This window comes from Polypterus senegalus, chromosome 17, assembly GCF_016835505.1.
Source record: "Polypterus senegalus isolate Bchr_013 chromosome 17, ASM1683550v1, whole genome shotgun sequence".
Lineage (NCBI taxonomy): Eukaryota > Metazoa > Chordata > Cladistia > Polypteriformes > Polypteridae > Polypterus > Polypterus senegalus.
This window is the reverse complement of record NC_053170.1, coordinates 3,490,494-3,511,491: the sequence shown is the minus strand read 5'-3', so window position 1 is coordinate 3,511,491 and position 20,998 is coordinate 3,490,494. Positions and strand designations below refer to the sequence as shown.

General features: G+C 44.9%; 1 protein-coding gene across 5 annotated transcripts in view; it reads left to right on the top strand.

Annotated features, from left to right (window-relative positions):
• arhgap27l (Rho GTPase activating protein 27, like) overlaps positions 1–20,998 on the top strand; it is a 186,665-nt gene that overhangs the window by 75,524 nt on the left and 90,143 nt on the right. The window contains exon 1 of one of the 5 annotated variants that reach the window (XM_039740603.1): positions 1,950–2,094. The exons of the other annotated variants lie outside the window; for them this stretch is intronic. Coding sequence (XP_039596537.1) covers positions 2,026–2,094 — 69 coding nt within the window. The 5' untranslated portion in view covers positions 1,950–2,025. Of the gene's footprint in view, positions 1–1,949; positions 2,095–20,998 lie in introns of those variants that run through there. 5 annotated transcript variants of the gene reach the window in all.

Genomic DNA, 20,998 nt, shown 5'->3' with positions numbered 1-20,998 from the left:
ATGGTGAGACTTTCTTTTAAAGTATGCAGGGGAACTTTATATATTTCAGCTCTGACATTCACGGCATCTGTGCTCTAAATTAACTTCCATAATAGTAACCTTGAGGTCCCTTTTTCTGGTGCCTTCCTGATGACATAGGTGCCTAAACCATGCCTGATGATAATACATTTCAATGACATATTACAGTGATCACCTCGATAGACATCTCACCACCCAAATCGCTACTCGTGATTCTAAGATGTTTAACAGGCATTCCCGATATTAACTTTTTGATTTGCCTGCGAATATTTAGCGGCAGCGTGTCTATTGGATTGTCCTTATATGGGCAGGCACTCAATTACGTGGGAGGCGTGGTGATGAGGGACGCAACTCCGCCTCACACGGCGACCGAGCTGCAGCCTATGGCCGTATATATGTACGTAAGCAGGATTCAGTTATGATTGTTACGCGTAGAATTTCGAAATGAAACCTGCTTAACTTTTGTAAGTAAGCTGTAAGGAATGAGCCTGCGAAATGTCAGCCTTCAGACTGGACGGTCTCTTGGTCTGGAATCCCTGAAGATTTTTTTTTTTCTCCAGCCTCTGGAGCTTTTTTTTTTTGTTTTTTCTGTCCACCCTGGCCATCGGACCTTATTTATTCTATGTTAATTAATGTTGACTTATTTTTATTTTTTATTGTGTCTTCTATTTTTCTGTTCTTCATTTTGTAAAGCACTTTGAGCTACATTTTTTTTGTATGAATATGTGCTATAGAAATAAATGTTGTTGTTGTTGTTGTTCTACCTACACGGGAAGTTGGAGAATTAGTGATGAGTGAGTCAGGCAGTCAGTCAGTGAGGGCTTTGCCTTTTATTAGTATAGATAGATATATATATAAAATCCAGCATGCGTCTGTCTGTCTGTCTCTCTTTCTGCTTTTCAGGAGAGAACTACTTCACGCATTTAGATCGGGTTTTTTTTTTTCTGTAATTTGCTTGAACATTTTGGTTGATTTTGCAACTTCTGTTGCTTGCGGCACTGATGGAATATATGAATTATCAATATATATTTCATATATAGAGCTTCTATAATTGTAAATTTCCCCCTGGGGACAAATAAGGATCTATCTATTATATAGTGCCTTTCACTCCTATCTAGCTATCATGTATCTATTATATAATGCCTATCATATCTATCATATAGTGATTTTCACTCCTATCCATTATATAATGCCTTTCATATCTATCATATAGTGATTTTCACTCCTATCTATTATATAGTGCCTTTCATATCTGTATCTATTATATAGTGCCTTTTACTCCTATCTATGTATCTATTATATAGTGCCTTTCATATCTATCATCTCTCTATTATATAGTGCATTTCATATCTATCTGTATCTCTCTATCTATCTATCTGAGGGCACAATAGTGATAGGGTGCCAGTCCATCACAGGGCATCCACACTCACCCACCAAACACAAGAAACCCCACACTTTCGGGCCAAGTCTGCGTATCATGTGGTCCTCATAAACCCTTTGAGGGTGTCGCGAATTCATTAAAAACGGTAAGCCCAGTGTTGTGGCCGAAATACGTTCACTCTTTTAAGTTCAAAGAATTCTCTAATTTGCGCATTCGACATGTTCCGAGTGTCTTTTCAGTTTTATTTGCTCTTGATGTACTTTATGTGCAGCTTGCCGAAGGTGTACCCAATAGTAATATTTTGTGTAGAATTGAAAGCTTTTGTCAATTATTTTCTTTCTATCCTTCAAGTAACGCTAAAGTTACAATTGGCAATAATAACTGGCTGCTAAAAGGGCTGATCTCCATGCCAACACTTCCTTTCTAAAATTGCCAGGAAGTGGTTGCATTATTATGACCTCTTCTCTCTTTGCGCACTTCTCTTTTTTTTTTTCTTTTTTTTTTAATTTAGCTGTTCTTTTAATGTGCATCTATCTTAGTGTCGCATTGCATGCTCGAGTCACGTCTTGTAGACATGTCTCTCCAAATGCCTCCTTGTTTATGTACATAAGTGAGGACGGAACACCATGGTCGATGTTTCAATGGCTCTGAAGAATTTTCGGGGTGCAGGTGCCATCCTGCCTAAGCTCTTTTCGGTAAGTCGTACGCTTTTTTTTTTAATGTGATTTTTAAGTCGTCCTCTCTTAAACATGGCTCAGTGTTGTTGGTTATGACAAGTTTCATTGCTCAGTTTAAACTTTACAAAGAGGGTGGCGACCCGCAGCGCAGCCGAGGGACGGTTAGTTCTCATGTCCTGTACAGAGGTCGGGTAGGAGACTGACCCGCACGTGTGAACGACCCTCGCTTGCTTTCCGTTACTGAGGGGACGTCACATATCCAGTCGTGCATCTGCCGTATTCAGGGAGCGCCTTTCATCCACACATCGTCAGACTTGTTATGGGACATTCCGCTTGAATAAGGGAATCCGTGAAGTTTAGCATGCGAAGGGGGCGTCCCTGACTTGAAGTCTGTTGTTGTTGTTTTTCCTGTAATGCATGTGGAGTTCAGATCACCTTTTGAGTGGGCTGCTTTCTCTGCCAGGGAGTCCCACTCTTTGCCACTGTGTTGTTGACGTATTTATTTATTGGTTGATTGATCGATTGATTGATTGGAGTCAGTAATGTGTAGTGATGGCCCCAGTGACCTGGATCAGGGCGGCTTGAGAATGGACGGATGTTTTTCGGTTGGGCTGCCCTCCGTCTTTTATCTCTTTGAAATCTAATCTATCTTTTTAAAGAAATGCTTAACAAAAGATGGTGGGGGGATTTCCGTGTTTCCGTCCATTCTCCAGCCTGCTGGATCAGAGTTCCAAGGATCTTGGTGTGTGTTTTATTTTTGGTAATTTCTCCAGGTGTGTTTTTATTTCTCTGAAGTTCATCTGTGGTGATGGGATCGATCGGTGCGCTTCAAGCTTTAACACCACTTAGGAGAAGAACGCGGTACAGTAACACACTGCAGGATTTTTGTTTCCGTAACTTTCATAAATAAAGCATCACATTCAACGAAACGTCAGAAAATTAGCCATCTGATTTAACTGTAGGTGAACTTGAAAATGTTTGTGTGGCCGCGGTGGTCCACTGAATGAAGACTAAGACATGAGAAAGCATTGGCCAGAACAATGCCGTGTGGTGGCACTCGAGCCCACTGCCTCGGTGGTCTGGGTTATTTATACTCGCCTTCGCGCTCCGTGCTCTACCCACAATGCACCGCTGCCAGCTTACCAGTCTGCGTTTTTCCTCTTCTTTTAGCCGAAGTCAAGTTACCTTTCTTGATGGAAGTACAGTTTTTATTTCTCTTTGCTCAGAGTATTTGACCGTTCTACCAATAATTAAAAAAAAAAAAAAAAAAGATGTCCCGTACTGCTTCCTCAATACCGCATCCATGAAGGAGAACAGCAATCCATACATTCGCGGCGAGCCAATAAGTAACACGCCTCATTGATGATCTGTGGACACGTCTACACCTTCGTGATGCGCATCACATCAAATCGGGTTTAGGAAACGGGTGCTTTAATGGCCGCACCACACAGGTATGACTATGGGGAGCCCATGGTGTAAATAAGCCAGACTCCCACAGACATGTCGTTTTGCCATCGAGTCCTTCGTTTATGAGAGGACACAGGTGACAAACTGTCTGCCGCAGTCGGTGTCATGGGAGCGTGCCCCAATTACAGCCCATTGCTGCAACCCACCACACGACAGACCCTCACTGATTGGCACCCGAGGGTAGCGGATGACACCTCAGCACCACACCGGAACAGAATGAAGAATTTTACAGTGGCAGGAGTGCCACCAAACCCCTAATACCCCCCGCCCTCCTTAAGTTGGAGGACCTGCTGGATGCAGAATGACGCCATACCCTGCAAGTTAAGAGGACCTGTGAGGTTATTCTATTAATATTATTACTACATATTTTACTGAAGACGCGATCAAGACACAATTGTGACAACTGCCCATGGTTATTTTTTTTTTTTTCACTTTTCAATTGGAGCACAAGTGACGAGTTTGCTTGTCATATGGCGTACTGGGCAGACAGCCGTGTGGGCAACACTGACTGCTGTGTGCGATGGCAGTGCCAGGCCAGCTATGCAGTCAGTGCCCCCTCTAAACCGAGGGCTCGGGTGATCGCTTGTGCATTTGAGGAACATCGCTCGTAGATTTTAAATGGTCGCTCGCTAGAAGACCTGACTTTAATTTTGTTTTTTTTTTTTTTAAAGTAGAAAAATGGAATAGAATTGAACTAAAATTGTTTAAGTGAGTTTTAGACAAAATTGCCTGTGCTGTTGCTCCTTTGCCACTTCCACTGCTGTTTCCTTGTCACTTTACGCAAATCAAATCACAAAGCTGAAGAGCAGTCAAGTAGCGCATCAGAGGAACCGTCTTTAAGATGGAAAGGTGAAAGGACTTACACTCTGTTGCCAAAAGTATTGGGATGCCTGCCTTTACACACGTGAACTTTAATGATACACCGGCTGTAATATGGAGTCGGCCCACCCTTTACAGCTCTAACACCTTCAGCTCTTCTGGGAAGGCTTTCCACAAGGCGTAGGAGTGAGTGTGTTTATGGAGAGCATCGGTGAGGTCAGGCGCTGATGTTGGACGTGAAGGCCTGGCCCGCTCGCAGTCTCCGCTCAAGTTCATCCCAAACGGTGAGGTCAGGGCTCTGTGCAGCCACACCAAACTCGCTCGTCCATTTCTTTACAGACCTTGCTGTGTGTACTGGTGTGTGTGTGCGTGCAGTCATGTAGCCATCCCACAAAGTCCAAAATGGCTTTGCATGATGAAGCATTAAGAGTTCCTTTCACTGGAACTAAGCGGCCGAGTCCAACACCACACCATAATCCCCCTCCACCAAACTTGACAGTTGGCACAATGCAGTCAGGCGAGTCCCATTCTCCTGGCCAGACTCGTCCATCGGATTGTGTGATTCGTCACTCCAGAGGATACGTCTGCAGTACTCGGGGGTCCAGTGGCAGTGTGGTGGGCTTTACATCAAGCATCAAGAAAGATAACTTAACATTGGTCTAAAAGAAGAGGAAAAACGGACAGACTGTGGAGCTGGCAGCGGTGCATTGTGGGTAGAGCGTGGAATGCGAAGCTGACCTCCCGCTCGCAGGCGAGTATAAATAGCCCAGACCACCGAGGCAGTGGGCTCGAGTGCCACCACATGGCATTGTTCTGGCCAACGTTTTGTCATGTCTTAGTCCTCATTCTGTGGACCACCGAGGGCACACTGCATTACACTTGGTGATCCCAGACTCGGCCATGGAGACCCATTCATTCCCTGACGGTCTCTCTCTACGCTGCACTGTTCTTGAGTTATTGGAGGTCTGTAGCTGTTGACTCAGCAGAAAGTTGGCGACTTCTGCCCACCTCAGCATGCGGTGTCCCCGCTCTGTGATTTGACGTGGCCTACCACTTGGTGACTGAGGTGCTGTTGTTCCCAATCGCTTCCACTTTGTTATAACACCACTGACAGCGGAATAGTTAGTAAGCAGGAAATGTCACGAATGGCACAGGTGGCATCCTATCACAGTACCAGGCTTGAATTCACTGAGCTCCTGTGAACGACCCTCTTTGCCACAAATGTTTGTAGAAGCCGTCGGCATGACTGAAGTTATAAACCTGTGGCCATGGAAGTGACTGAAACACCTGAATTCATTGATTTGGAAGGGGGGGTCCCAATACTTTGGGCAATACAGCATATCACATGGCTCCCAGAAGCACAGGCTACCCGGCACTATTTTTAACAACTCTGACATTCATGGAGTCATTTCGGTAATTCGCTTCCAAGGAGGATCTTTTAACGAATGGACCTCAATGGAAGCTTGAACCAGAAATCTCCTATCCATTCAGTGACAAAACTGAAAACTCAATCAAAAGTAAAAATAAAAAGAACGGAATCTAAACAGGAACGTGAAGACAGTAAAGAACCTGAGACGGCAGACTGAAGGACTGGCTTGTCTTGTTTCTCTTTATTTCTCTACACTTATAAATGTGTAGATTTTTCATTTGAATTTCATTCAGTGAGCGGACTTGTCCTCACATACTGCGCGCCGTTGATGAAAAAACTACAATTCCATTTAAAATGAACTTTATAACCAGCATCCAGAGTTCGAGGTGCTGAGTGAGGGGAGAGCAGAGACTGGAAATGATGAGAAGGCAAACAGAATGTCACCTCCTGGCCAAGTGAGCAGATGACAATATGGGAGCTTTTGAGGCAACTCAGGACCCTTCTTCTGGCACGTTGTAATTTTTCATTTTTTTAAATTGTTGATTTCAAACTTCCTGAAGAAGAGTTGCCTCGAAAGCTCGCTTATTTGAAATCCGTTCAGTTAGCCAATTAAAGGAGTCATTGGTCGGTTTGCTTGCCTTCTCTCATTGCCTCCATAATGGCTAACACGGTACAACACCCTACACCACTACAATCTGGAACTGTGAAGACATTTTCAGATACGGGTGTGTTTACTAAGCACTTCAAGGAGTGTGTGTGTGTGTTTGTTTCACTTTTGGACATTGGTGGCACTTTCCAGAGCGAAATGGTGGCTTTGTGGCTAAAGCTCTGCGCTGGTATCTGGAAGGTTTCTGGTTCAATTTTCCCTCAGGGATTAATAAAGCATAGGGTGAGCCAAAATGAAGTACCCCATCTCTCAAGGTCATCGCACGAGGTGTATTCCTTTGATAGATGATCCCTTGCAGTCCTCAGCACAAATAGTTGACTTCTCATTAAGAAATTGGGTTTGCAACAAAAACCTGCAGCCACTGCAGCCCCCCAGGACCCCCCAGCATTGCTCACCCCTGGCTTAGGTGGTGAGCATTTGGAAAGCTTGATGACAGTTAAACTCGTTTTAAAATCTGAACAGATTGATTGTTAATGTTGATAAGAGTTTATGGAAGTGTACAGGTACTTGGGGGTCCACTTTATTAACAAACTGGACTGGCTTTGGAACTCAGAGGAACCTTATAGGAAAGGACAGAGCAGAGCAGAGCAGGCCCCCTCTTCTTTAGGAGACGCGTTCCTTTAATGTCGGAAATAACATCTTCTACAGCTCCTCTGATGGCCAATGTGGTATACAGGGCTGGTCACCGCATTTTAAGAGAGCACCACTGAATCAACAGGCTACTTAAAAAGGGCAGGCTGAGTTATGTGACACACTCTGGACCCCCACAGAGAATTAAAACAAAATTGAGTGCCGTTATGACTAATGCTACACATCCCCTCTGCCTGTGGCACATCAGCACTGAGGACTTTCAGCCAATGAATCCTTCAGAAGAAATCTGACGGGGGTCCTTTATGCCAACAGCAATGCGCCTGTACAGGGTCTCACGGGGACTGGGACTGCCGAAAATGATCTTTTTAGTGTGTTCAGCCCATAGTGTGTGTGTATATATATATATATATATATATATATATATATATATATATATATATATACAGTGTGCAGCTGGAGATCCACAAAGGGACAAAATGAATCACGTATCATAAAGTAGTTTTTATCCCTGAGCTTTCAGCCCCTGCCAGGAGCCTTCATCAGAGGATGATGCTTAGACTTGCAAGAATCAAAGGCAATATATAGCAAAATTGGGGAGGGGGGGTAGTGGTTGTAAAGTTTTATTTATTATGAACATGTTCTTCTTAAGTTTGCATATGCTGGGTTTATGTCCAAATGTCTGTTGATGGCGTTCTTGTTTGATAGCCAGGATTCGGCCAACTCTCTGGCACTTTTAGTACTGGCCTTAAATCTTACTTGTACATTTGGACAAACCATATCACAGACCTTCTCTTATATATATATATATATATATATATATATATATATATATATATATATATGGTTCGAGTCCTGAATTGAACTGATCTTCTGGAAGAATGATGGTGGCTTTAAAGTCCGGAACCGGAAGTGACGCCAATGGCGTCTGGTAGGTTTTCCCGTATTTGGCCTGCATAGATAACAGAAGTGGGATTGGTGCAGCCTGACACCCCCTGACCTGGTGGGACCTTGACTTGGTCCACTCAGCTTCCTCCTACTCGCACTTCTGTGACTATATATATATATAAAATCCAACGTCTGTCTGGATAACGGATTTAGATCAGGTTTTTCTTTTCTTTCTAGAATGTGCTTGTGCATTCCGGTTGGTTTTGTGACTTCTCTCATTGTGCTGTGTATCAGAGTTCGCTTGCGGTAACAATTTATTTGCGCACATCTGAGAGAGACGCAGCTGGCCAAGGGGGGCGGGGATTTGGGGGTCCCGATTTTGTGACTTCATTAATCGTGCTGAGAATCAGAGTTTGATTGCAGGATCAATTTTTTCATGCAAATTTGAGAGGGAGGCTGCAAGTCGACTCTCCTCACTCACACCCAGCCTCCATTCGAGTCGCTCTACCTCTCGCCACCTTGTCTCCACTTAGCTAGCGATAGCTGTTTGTTCAGCAGACATTATCAATTACAGACTGTTAAGGAGTAACGTTTGACGTTTTTGTGTGAGAGAGATCAGAGCTACGTGTGTATTAGAGGGTAGCTGCTCTTTGTCTGAGATATCCCGGTCATGTGCTCTTCTTCCCACATAGGAGACGCTCCAGTCAGAGCTGAACACGATCAGATACAGTGCCAAAATGACATTTTTTTTTATTGAATTTTAAAGTTTGCCCTGTTTCACTACTATGTGAGCAGAGTTGTGGGGGATAGCTAGTGTATATATAATCAGTCAGTCAATTAATTTTTTTGATACTTAGCATTAAAATCCAGTGCTATATTCAGAAGTGCGTTGCCTGTACTGGTGTTTTATGTCTTGTTGCTCACATAAAAACAATTTTGCCCGCAGCAGGCCTGCCTGCTTATAGGGATCGTTGTCTGCAATGTGATGTGGCCCAAAGTTCAAGTAACGCAGAGCAAAGAGAGAAGAAAACAGCAGTGAATGTAACAATAATGATAAGAAAAGAATCACAGGATGTTAAAATAGCATGTCCTCCTCCTCCTCCTCGTTTTAAGTCAAGCGTGCGGCTCTGTGCAGCAGAATTAGGTGGAGAGCAGCTGCGCTTCTCGCTCCTTGTGGCTCAGGACCCCCTCGGCCAGCTTGTCATTTTCATGGACGTCATCTCCACTCTTATTTGCATTGGTGCTTGAAATGGAGCTGTCCTTTAAATTCATCTGCTGTCTGTTGTGCCCCCCAGATCTGTCATTTGTCTATTTATTTATTTATTTGCATGTTTATTGTTTGACCTGTTTGACACGTTCTCTTCCTTAGTCTGGTGTGTTATCACTTGTGAGCCGAGTTTTTTTGCTTTGCATTTGTCCTTTTCTGTGGTTTGTTCCATTGCCGGTGTTCACTAATTATACTAAATGGTGCACACAACGGGCAGGTTTTCCCAAGTAGATACAGTGGTGTGAAAAACTCTTTGCCCCCTTCCTGATTTCTTATTCTTTTGCATGTTTGTCACACAAAATGTTTCTGATCATCAAACACATTTAACCATTAGTCAAATATAACACAAGTAAACACAAAATGCAGTTTTTAAATGATGGTTTTTATTATTTAGGGAGAAAAAAAAACCTACATGGCCCTGTGTGAAAAAGTAATTGCCCCCTGAACCTAATAACTGGTTGGGCCACCCTTAGCAGCAATAACTGCAATCAAGCGTTTGCGATAACTTGCAATGAGTCTTTTACGGCGCTCTGGAGGAATTTTGGCCCACTCATCTTTGCAGAATTGTTGTAATTCAGCTTTATTTGAGGGTTTTCTAGCATGAAGCGCCTTTTTAAGGTCATGCCATAGCATCTCAATTGGATTCAGGTCAGGACTTTGACTAGGCCACTCCAAAGTCTTCATTTTGTTTTTCTTCAGCCATTCAGAGGTGGATTTGCTGGTGTGTTTTGGGTCATTGTCCTGTTGCAGCACCCAAGATCGCTTCAGCTTGAGTTGACGAACAGATGGCCGGACATTCTCCTTCAGGATTTTTGGTAGACAGTAGAATTCATGGTTCCATCTATCACAGCAAGCCTTCCAGGTCCTGAAGCAGCAAAACAACCCCAGACCATCACACTACCACCACCATATTTTACTGTTGGTATGATGTTCTTTTTCTGAAATGCTGTGTTCCTTTTACGCCAGATGTAACGGACATTTGCCTTCCAAAAGTTCAACTTTTGTCTCATCAGTCCACAAGGTATTTTCCCAAAAGTCTTGGCAATCATTGAGATGTTTCTTAGCAAAATTGAGACGAGCCCTAATGTTCTTTTTGCTTAACAGTGGTTTGCGTCTTGGAAATCTGCCATGCAGGCCGTTTTTGCAGGCCAGTCTCTTTCTTATGGTGGAGTCGTGAACACTGACCTTAATTGAGGCAAGTGAGGCCTGCAGTTCTTTAGACGTTGTCCTGGGGTCTTTTGTGACCTCTCGGATGAGTCGTCTCTGCGCTCTTGGGGTAATTTTGGCCGGCCGGCCACTCCTGGGAAGGTTCACCACTGTTCCATGTTTTTGCCATTTGTAGATAATGGCTCTCACTGTGGTTCGCTGGAGTCCCAAAGCTTTAGAAATGGCTTTATAACCTTTACCAGACTGATAGATCTCAATGACTTCTGTTCTCATTTGTTCCTGAATTTCTTTGGATCTTGGCATGATGTCTAGCTTTTGAGGTGCTTTTGGTCTACTTCTCTGTGTCAGGCAGCTCCTATTGAAGTGATTTCTTGATTGAAAAGGTGTGGCAGTAATCAGGCCTGGAAATTGAACTGAGGTGTGATACACCACAGGTAGGTGATTTTTAACAAGGGAGCAATTACTTTTTCACACAGGGCCATGTAGGTTTGGATTTTTTTTCTCCCTAAATAATAAAAACCATCATTTAAAAACTGCATTTTGTGTTTACTTGTGTTATATTTGACTAATGGTTAAATGTGTTTGATGATCAGAAACATTTTGTGTGACAAACATGCAAAAGAATAAGAAATCAGGAAGGGGGCAAATAGTTTTTCACACCACTGTACGTCACGTTGTGTTTGTAACGAGTGGGATGTTTGCTCCTCTGTGTGCCCCCTGCCTGCGTTCATTGTGTGTGTGTTTTAGTTGCTTATTCTGCCCTTGCTCTGCTCACAGAGAATCACGTTGTGATGTTAGCCCTGACTTGAATATGAGATTCTGTTTATTTCTGAGGTGCACTTTGGTTCACGGATGAGGAAGTGGTCCGAGTTCTGAAACCCCCATGGTTTCTAAACCACATGCAGTGCTGCTTATTGTTCTCCCTCAAGGGGGGCATTGGGAAGCTCTAATGCCACTGCTGGCGTGTCTGCCGGGACGTTTTCCAGACTAGCTCAGTTCATTTATTTTTAACTCTCTATAATAAATACTGACACAGTTAAATAAAGCAGCGCCTTCAAGCCAGTGATTTAGTGTAGGTGACCTTCTTGAACCTGCTTAATCTAAGGCCTGTCCCGGCAACACTGAACCCAATGTAGGGACCGACTCTGGGGAGGATATAAAATGACACCCTTAAACCTGCTTAATCCAGTTTGGGGTCCCAGTGGTCAGAGCCTGCCCAGTAAGATTAGTTGTAAGTAATGCGCCCATCTTTATTCTGCAAAATGAGGAATAAAAAAAGAAAAAGCCAAAATGCAGACAGACGTGCACAGCTCCGGACAAATGAAAGAAGTGAAAACTGTCGGTTTTTTGAATGTCATGAAATCGGTAAGATCTGTGCTGAGCTCTGATCCTGCCTTGTATATGAAGTAGCGTCTTATGTTATGGTGTGTAACAATAAAATGTCTTCCTCCCATGTGAAATGCATTGTGGACTCCAGGGGGCGCCAGTGAGCAGAGTTCCAAGCTCAAACAAAGTTATTCCTCTCTATTATATAAAGAAATCCTGGGACGAGACTTTTTTGAAGAGATTTGTTCAAGTCCCGGTTTACGGCCCACGCCCTCCCGCGGTCCTCTCACCTCTCATTCGTGCGAAGGCTTTTGTCAGACACACTTCCTACGCTCTCAGCTCTTATTAATTTTTCTTTTTTCCTCTCTTTAAATTCCCAATAAAAGAAGACTTACTGTGTCCAAATCTTATTGAAGAATTTCATCACAAAGGGTTATCAACAGAAGAAATGAGTAACGGCGAGAAACGATGAAGTCAAACGAATTAACGTGAAAATTGTCGATCGGTTACACGGCACATTGGTTAAATGCGTATCAATAGACTATGATGGAACAGCTGGTGGTGATGGTGCGGAAGATGAAAACGTCAACTTACAAAATCACAAAGAATATCGACAAGCGTCAACACCGTCTGGTCTTCCACCGGGCGAATTACTGTAAACAGAAGGACGTATCCAAGACAGGTAATGTAGCACATCTTCAGGGGACAACATGAGACACCAAAGGAGATCTCGTTACGCCATTCATATTAAAACGTTTACAGGTTCCTGTTAGAATAGCTTCTGCTAAGACAATTAACAAATCACAGGGACAAACGTTCGATAAAGTCGGTTTATTTAATAAAGAGAAAGAAACTATATTCACTCACGGGCAGTTATACAGTACGTTGTCACGATGAAAGTCTAAACACAGAATCAAAATTCAATGCGATATTAACGAAAAATTGACTTTCTAAAATTGTTTTTAGTGAAGTTTTACAGTAAAACAACAACCACATTTATTTCTATAGCACATTTTCATACAAACAGTAGCTCAAAGTGCTTTACATATTAAAGAATAGAAAAATGAAAGACATAATTATAAAAAATAAATCAACATTAACATCGAATTAGAGTAAGGTTCAATGGCCAGGGGGGACAGAAAAAACAAAAAAACTCCAGACGGCTGGAGAAAAAATAAAAATAAAATCTGTAGGGATTTGTAAAAGCGTAAGTTCAAAAAGTATTTGCGTGTTCATGTCAAAGCCAAACAGAATGAAATCACATTACGCAACAAATAATTCTTAACGCAACATGAAACATAATTTAATTTCAAATTTTTACGTTTTACTCTTTTATAATATGGTTAAGTACTCGCTGTAGGTCTATTATGCATATGGAACAATCTGTTTAAATTGTACATCCGCTTACCCACATGCGAGCGGCATAACCACAAAGAGGCTAGCGGGTAGCGCCCACCCGGGGGTTGGTGAGTGAAGCTAGCAGGGGGCAGAGCCCGCTAGTATTTACATAAGAACTGCCTGACAGGTCAGTCAGGTCAGGTCAGTCCAGAAACTCAAACTCCGTTCTGACGTGGATTGTCGTCCTCTTCCTCTCGACTCCTGACTCTACCAGATGAGGCAAGGTGGCTCTTTATATTTTGGACATGGGAGTCCCTCCGATGTCACAAGATAGCATGTCAGAAGCACTTCCTGGTCCTAAAGTAGGGAGACCTCTTCCCTGCAGCGCCCTCTGGAAGCACCTGGGGACAATAACAGCGTTGCCCTTCATTAACTACACGCCCCATAGAACCCTGTGAGAATGCAGACTGGGACCATACCAGAGTAGCAGTGCCACCTTTTGTCTTTCTTCCCCAAGGACCAGATCATCCCACCCTAAGTGGGACAGGAGCCTAGCACCATCCTGGCTGGGTTGCACTTCCACTTCAGCAGTCCCTCCATTATGGCCTCCCTTCCAGGTAAGGCGCTGTTCCTCATCCCAGATGAGATGGCTGTCCATCCATTATGGGACCCACACCACCTAAGAATGTATAAAAGGCTGATATAGGAAAAGGGAGCAACCATCTCACCATTCCTTCTCTTTCTTGTAGCTGACTTGGCCCCACTTTTCTTTAACTTGTACCCTAAATGATGTCAGAACTTCTCAACCGCTCAGGACAGGTTTGTTTTTCTTCTTTCCATTCTCTTCATATGGTCGTGTTATGTTGTGTTGTGTTCTAGAAAGTTGATTCTGTTCATCTGGATGTAGTTTTTTTTTTTTTTTCCCGATCCGTTTCATCACTCATCCAAGTGACTTCCTCAGTCTCAGTTGACTGCAGGTTTCTCCAACCTTATTAACAGTACCTTGGCCTAACGACCGAACCTAACGCCATTGACTAACAATGGGCCGTGTGATCAATGATATACAAATTGTCCATTGATCAATGGCCATGAGTACCATTCACAGAGAGTTGGGGAATGGCTGCAATCACCGCATTGTAAGATGGTGAGAGACGTACCCTTAGGCCCTCTGCTCAGTTCAGAGATGGTCGTTCCTTTTTCACGTAAATGGCCTCTTTGACTCCTCGCTCAAACCAGCGTTCCTCCCTGTCCAAGATGTGCACATCTTCATCACTGAAAGAGTGACCGCTGTCCTGTAGGTATAAATAGACTGCAGAGTCCTGACCTGACGAGGTGCTCTTCTGTGTTGTGCCATCCGCTTCGCCAGTGGTTGTTTTGGTTTCTCCGATGTATGATTCACGTCAATCAATCCTTTTGGCACTTAACTGCGTAAACTATGTTACTCTGTCTGTGCCCGGGCACCTGATCCTTGGGGTGAAGTATTGAGCAGCGCATTATCTTCATGGGGAGAACCTATCGGGTCACTAATTTGTTTAAGTGATGTCAGAATCAACTGGATGATTGTGAGTTAGCGGAAGGTGACTTCCGGCAAGATGGAGCAACATGTCGCACATCGGCAAGGAGCGCATGTGACGATGCGGGTTCGGCTCCATACTCCCATCTGCTATTAGGAAGCCCTTGAATCCAACACCGTTGATAATGTCACCGAGATGAGATAGACAGTGGGACAACAATTGAGCAAGGGGATGGTATAAATGTGCAAAGTGCTTTTATTAAAAAGACAGTGTTCAAATAAAGTGCAGTGCTTTCAAAAAAGAGTCATTAAATAAATAATCCATTAAAGGAAAAACGTGGAGTTTTAGAACAATCCTTTTAAAACGAGGTTAAAACGTTCATACAGGAAGCAGTTTTTAAAACCAACAACAATGACAAGCCTGGTGCTTCTTTCCCGTTAGTATCAGCGTCTCACCTGCTTCTCCCGACTAGGCTTTGCAGCAGGCGAGACGCTCTCTCTGCAGCTGCCCTTTTCCATACACTAACACAGGTCTGGAGACCTCCTGATCCTGGCTTCGGTCTGGCACTCATCCCAGACCTGAGACTTGGACTCCTTGGTCTCCAGGACGCCCACACCAAGTCTCGCGACTCCCGCTGCCTTTCCGGTCTTCTACGGCCAGTCGCCTTTCCCTGGTCACTCCCGCTACCTGCTCGCTCAGCGGGAGTAACTTCCAACTCCAACGCCTGGGTGTCGGCCTAACACCCAGGTTCCCTGCAGCTGCCCACAGGCGCTCGTTCGCTCGCCAACACGCTCTGCGTGTCTCTGTCTCTCTCTTGCATCGCCTTGCTTCCTCGCTCCGTCCTCTCTTCCTTTTCTCTCTCGTTCTTTCCTGATCTTTCTCCCAACCGACTCGCGCTTCTTTTATACAGCGAGGGGCCATAGCAGCTGCAGCACGTTAGCCACGGGAACAATCACGGATGTGGGCAGTCCCTCACCTGTGCACTCGGTGAGAAACGCCCACACCGCAGATTGCCCCGTGGCTTGCTATGGCCACTACGCCCCCTCATGAAGCCACCGTGAGTGCGGTGATTATTTAAAAAGTAACGGCCTTTGCTGAGTAAGCTGTGGACCCATAACACCACAGCGCATGGCAGAAATCGAGTCCTCCTTCAACAACAGGGTCATTTCAAAGGGGCTTTGGCCAGCACGGTCACCGGATCTGTAACCACAAGACTTCTTTCTTTGGGGTCTGCTCAAAAGACAAGTCTATCGGAACAAGCCTCGCACTGTGAAAGATCTGAAGGAAAACGTCCAACGTGAAATTGCCTCGTTCAGGTACATGAAGCGCCGCATCGAAATGTGTCCTGCAGAAAACGGAAACCACTTCCAGCATCACATGTCATGCAATCGAATACACAAACGTACGTCATGATATCAAGCGGATTTTTTTGGTTCAGATTGCTTCATCCTAACGGGAGATACAACAGAATATTCAGGGCCTTTTTCGAGTGAATCCCCCTGTAGTAGGGTGTTGCACCACGTTGACCATTTTGGATGCAATGAGAAATCGAGCCAACCAAGTGCCCCCTTTTATTGGCTGCCTGAGCAGATTACAATATGTGACCTTTTGTGGCAACTTGGCACCCCTTTCTGATGCCTGAAGAAGACCCCCCTTAGCTGCCTTGAAAGGTCGCATATAGTAATCTGCTCAGGCAGCCAATAAAAGGGCTCATTCTGCTTGACTTCTCGTTTCTTCAGGTGAAACCGTTTCTGTTCCTCTCCTCCCTTCACAGAAGGCTATTGTTTGTGCACTGCATTTAAACTAAAGATTATCCTCTTTAAGTGGAAACAGCTAAAGCTTATTTACAGTTTCCAGAGCCGTCCAACCTTTAAATATGAAGCACACGTCTACCGTGAGCGAGCCTTTTATCAGCAGGACTCTGCGACTCCATCACAATGCAGATTTGAACAATGGACCGGTGATTTGACCCTCCGTCTGTAAAGTAACGTCACACATTCATGTACAGGGAGAGCGGGCCGTTTAGTGGGCTGGTGACGGCCTCCAGGCTGCTGGTTTAATTGGAATTTTCTCATGCGGTATGTGAGATTGAATGAGTTGCTTAACTTATGTAATAAAAGGCGAGAAACAATTTGAAAGTTTTGGGATTCCACCCCGTATAGCGTCGGGTTTGATAGCTCAAGCAACGAGTAGTCATAAGGCATCGAGTCATAACATAGACTGAGACTTTAGAAAAGTGCTCCGGCTTTATAGTTGAAGGAAAAGGAAGAGGTGTGTCTTCGGGCGGAAGTGAGGTCAGCAGGCTTGTGAGAAGCTGCTGGAAGTGGGAGGAGATTTAGGCGGGTCTGTCTTCTGGAGGTCTGCAGGAGGGGGAGAAGACGCATTAGTGCAATGAATTCACCCCACACTCTGGGTTTTACTCCCACTTAAGCCCCTAGACGCCTGCTTGTACGCCAATCAATAAATAAATAATTACGTAAACCAAAACTGGCGACGCAGCGGTAGCCCTGCTGCCTGGCAGTAAGGAGACCTGGGTTCGCTTCCTGGGTCCTCCCTGCGTGGAGTTTGAATGTTCTCCACGTGTCTGCGTGGGTTTCCTCCCACAGTCCAAAGACATGCAGGTTAGGTGCATTAGCGATCCTAAATTGTCCCTATAGTGTGTGCTTGGGGTGTGTGTGTGTGTGTGACCTGCGGTGGGCTGGCGCCCTGTCCGGGGTTTGTTTCCTGCCTCGTGTCCCATGTTGGCTGGGATTGGCTCCAGCAGACCCCTGTGACCCTGTAGTTAGGATATAGCAGATTGGATAATGGATGGATAAACCAAAACTTATAAAAAATATAGGTTGATGAGGAGGTGCCAGCAACAGGTGAAAATTAGGAACCAACCCTGGATGGGACGCCAGTCTATCAGAGGACCTGCTGACACACACCAGAAATTCAGACGTTAACCAAACACACACACACTCACCTTGAGGGCTGTAAAAATAATAATAACGATAATGCCAGCAATTGTCCTGGAGTGCGGTGTGATTTGTCAGAAGACGTTCTTGTTATTTTTGGAGTAAACACACAACACACCTGAAACAGCTGAGCAAATCCAAATCCTATTATGGGATATCATCTCCTGTTGAATTCTGCTCCGTCCTTGTAATATTTCTGTTTGACTATTGTATTGTATCGAGGGTGACTTGTGTCCTGTTCTGTGATTGTCCTGACCCCCCCTTTTTTTGACACTCAACCCACCTGGTAAGGGGGTCTCTCTTTGAACTGCCTTTCCCAAGGTTTCTTCCATTTTTTTTTTTTTTTGGGAGTTTTTCCTTTGTCTTCTTAGAGAGTCAAGGTTATTGTCAAAAGGCAGGGCCTGTTAAAGCCCATTGCGACCCTCCTTGTGTGATTTTGGGTTCCACAAAAAATAAATTGTATTGTAAAAGACAAAATGTCACTTTCCCCCATCTAAGCACCCTGCTTTGACGTTTGATGCAATTTCTTTGAAACAAATGGCTGTTGACACTTGTGGGCAACAGAACGTGGTCAGAAGAAGCCCACTCTGGGCTGAGAGTGGAAACTGGAAGATGGGCCACTGAGGGCCTGGCACTTCAGCTCCAGTGAGGTGACTTTTTTTGGAGATGAAGTGCTGGACGTGGCGGCTCTTCTTTGATCAGGCCATGTCGTCCAGTTAACCACACGCTTAGTCTTTTGTTTGAGTTATATGAGTTGTATGAGTTTTCCTCATAACTCATCCTCTGTAGCCCTGGCACCCGGTCACTCTTCTCTGGACCTTCTCTTGAGATGTTGTGTCCTTTTTGTAACCTGGAGACCAAAACTGCACCCCGTACTCCAGATGAGGCCTCACCAGTGTGTTATAAAGCCTGAGCAGACCCTCCTGTGACTTGTACTCCACACATCAAGGCGCTATATAACCTGACAGTCTGTTAGCCTTCTTAATGGCTTCTGAACAAAGTCTGGCAGTTGATAGTGTGGAGTCCACTACGACTCCTAAATCCTTCTCATAAGGTGGACTCTCAATTTTCCAACCACCCATTGTGAATTCAAAAAGTTAACATACTGAATGGCTCCAAGGTCAACACTCTTTGTAGTTTCAGCCCAATAGATCTCTTGTGTGTGTGTGTGTGTCTGTGTGTGTGTGTCTGTGTCTGTGTGTCTGTGAGTGTGTGTCTGTCTGTGTCTGTGTGTGTGTGTCTGTCTGTGAGTGTGTGTCTGTCTGTGTCTGTGAGTGTGTGTCTGTCTGTGTCTGTGTGTGTGTCTGTGTGAGTGTGCCCATCCATATATGAATGCAGTAAAAGTACCACACAGGTCCCAGGGAGGTTTTGATTTGCGCTTCCTGCTTATTTTTTAAAGTCCGCTGCATTTGTTGCTTGTGCTTTGTAGGCCCCTCTTTACAAATTCTGCTCCTTCATTGCTGTCATTGTAGAGATCCAGAGGGCCACTCAGGCAGGATAAGAGGAAGCCCCAAGTGACTTTCTGCCAGTGTTGTGTGACAAACAGGAAGTGCCTTGGTATTAAATTTATGTCAACTGCGGGCAGAGGTTATGAAAATGATTGTTTGGCATACAGTGACTGTGAAACGTGCAGGCTTATAAAGCAGGAGAGGGATGTCCTGAAAAGCCACCCACGGAAGTGACTTTGAAAAGACTTCCCTCAAACTTGCGTTAACGTTAAGCGGCTGTCATTTGAGCATTTCGGGGTCTTTCTCTTGTTCGTCGTCTTTTCCTGGGTTTCATTTCCAGCACCATCAGCTTATTGAAGTAGACTGCTAATCCAATGTGACTCAGCTTGATCAGGAGCGACGGCCGTGCTTCTCTGCGCTTGATGTCATCCTTCAGTAGAGAGGAGCAGCGAGGAGCCGGGCCGACCGTGGTGCTGGCTAAAGGCCATTGGCAGGGTCCCGTCCTGAATATTTTATATCTGCCCAGTTGTCTTCGACTATAAGTTGAAAGGACGAGGGTGTTGTACCGTGTGAGCCATTATGGATGTGGAGAGTTAAGGAAAATGATCCCTTTGATTGGCTTAACTAGAATGATGACAATATGCCAGCTTTTAAGGCCACTCAGGCCTTACTTAACTGGTACTTGTGTACTAAACGGACGGTGTTGGGGTCTGTGGGGGAGACGCCCTGGTTGCTTAATTTTTGGAGTTTAAATTATTAGACTGACCTTCCCCAACCACAAATACTAACCTTAAAGTTAGTGGGGGCGACGCATAGTTGCCTGTAGGTCCCTAATATTTATGTCCCCTTTGGGTGCATAATGTTAAAAACGAAAATCCAATTTGCTTCATGATATTAAAGAAGGGTACTAGCTGTCCGTGCCGTCCGTTTAGTACACAATTACCACTTAACTTCTCACCACATCTGCAAGTTGAGGAATGGAAGTAGGAGGGAAAACCTCCCGGACGCAACGAGATGTGAGTCAGATGATACGCTCAATTACCAAAAGTATCGGGACGCCTGTCTTTACACACACACGTGAACTTTAATGACATCCCACTCCTAATACACAGGCTGTAATATGGAGTCAGCCCACTCTTTGCAGCTCTAACAGCTTCAGCTCTTCTGGGAAGGCTTTCTGCAAGGTGTTCGATGGTAATTTGTGACCAGGAGAGCATTGGTGAGGTCAGGCGCTGATGTTGGACAAGAAGGCCTGGCTCACTCGCGGTCTCCACTTGAATTCATCCCAAAGGCCACTCAAGTTCCTCCACACCAAATTCGCTCCTCCATTTCTTTACAGACCTTGCTGTGTGCCCTGGTGTGTGTGTGTGTGTGTGTGTGTGTGTGTGTGTGTGTGTGTGTGTGTGCAGTCATGCTGCCATCCCACAAACTTTGTATGCTGAAGCATTAAGAGTTCCTTTCACTGGAACTAAGGGGTCGAGAACTTGGCACAATGCAGTCGGGCAAGTCCCACCAAACCCAGACTTGTCCATCGTCACTCCAGAGGACACGTGTGCACTGCTCTTGAGTCCAGTGGTGATCGGTGGGCTTTATACCACCATTGCATTGCACTTGGTGATGTCAGACTTGGCTGTGGCTGCTCGGCCATGGAGACCCATTCACTCCCTGAAGCTCTCTCTCTACGCTGCACTGTTCTTGAGCTTTTGGGGGTCTGCAGCTGTAGACTCTGCAGAAAGTTGGCGACTTCTGCCCACCTCAGCATGCGCTGTCCCCGCTCTGTGATTTGATGTGGCCTACCACTTGGTGGCCGAGTTGCTGTTGTTCCTAGTCGCTTCCACTTTGTTATAACACCACTGACAGCTGACTGTGGAATATTTAGTAGCCAGGAAATGTCACGAATGGCACAGATGGCATCCTGTCACGGTACCAGGCTCCTGAGAGCGACCCATTCTGTCACAGATGTTTGTAGAGGCCAGCAATCTGCATGTCGAGATGCCTGATGTTGCACACCTGTGGCCGTGGAAGTGACTGAAACATCTGATGGGTCACCGGGTGGGGGCGGTGCGGTGCCCCCAAATTTTTTTGCAATGCAGTGTATTTCAATGAA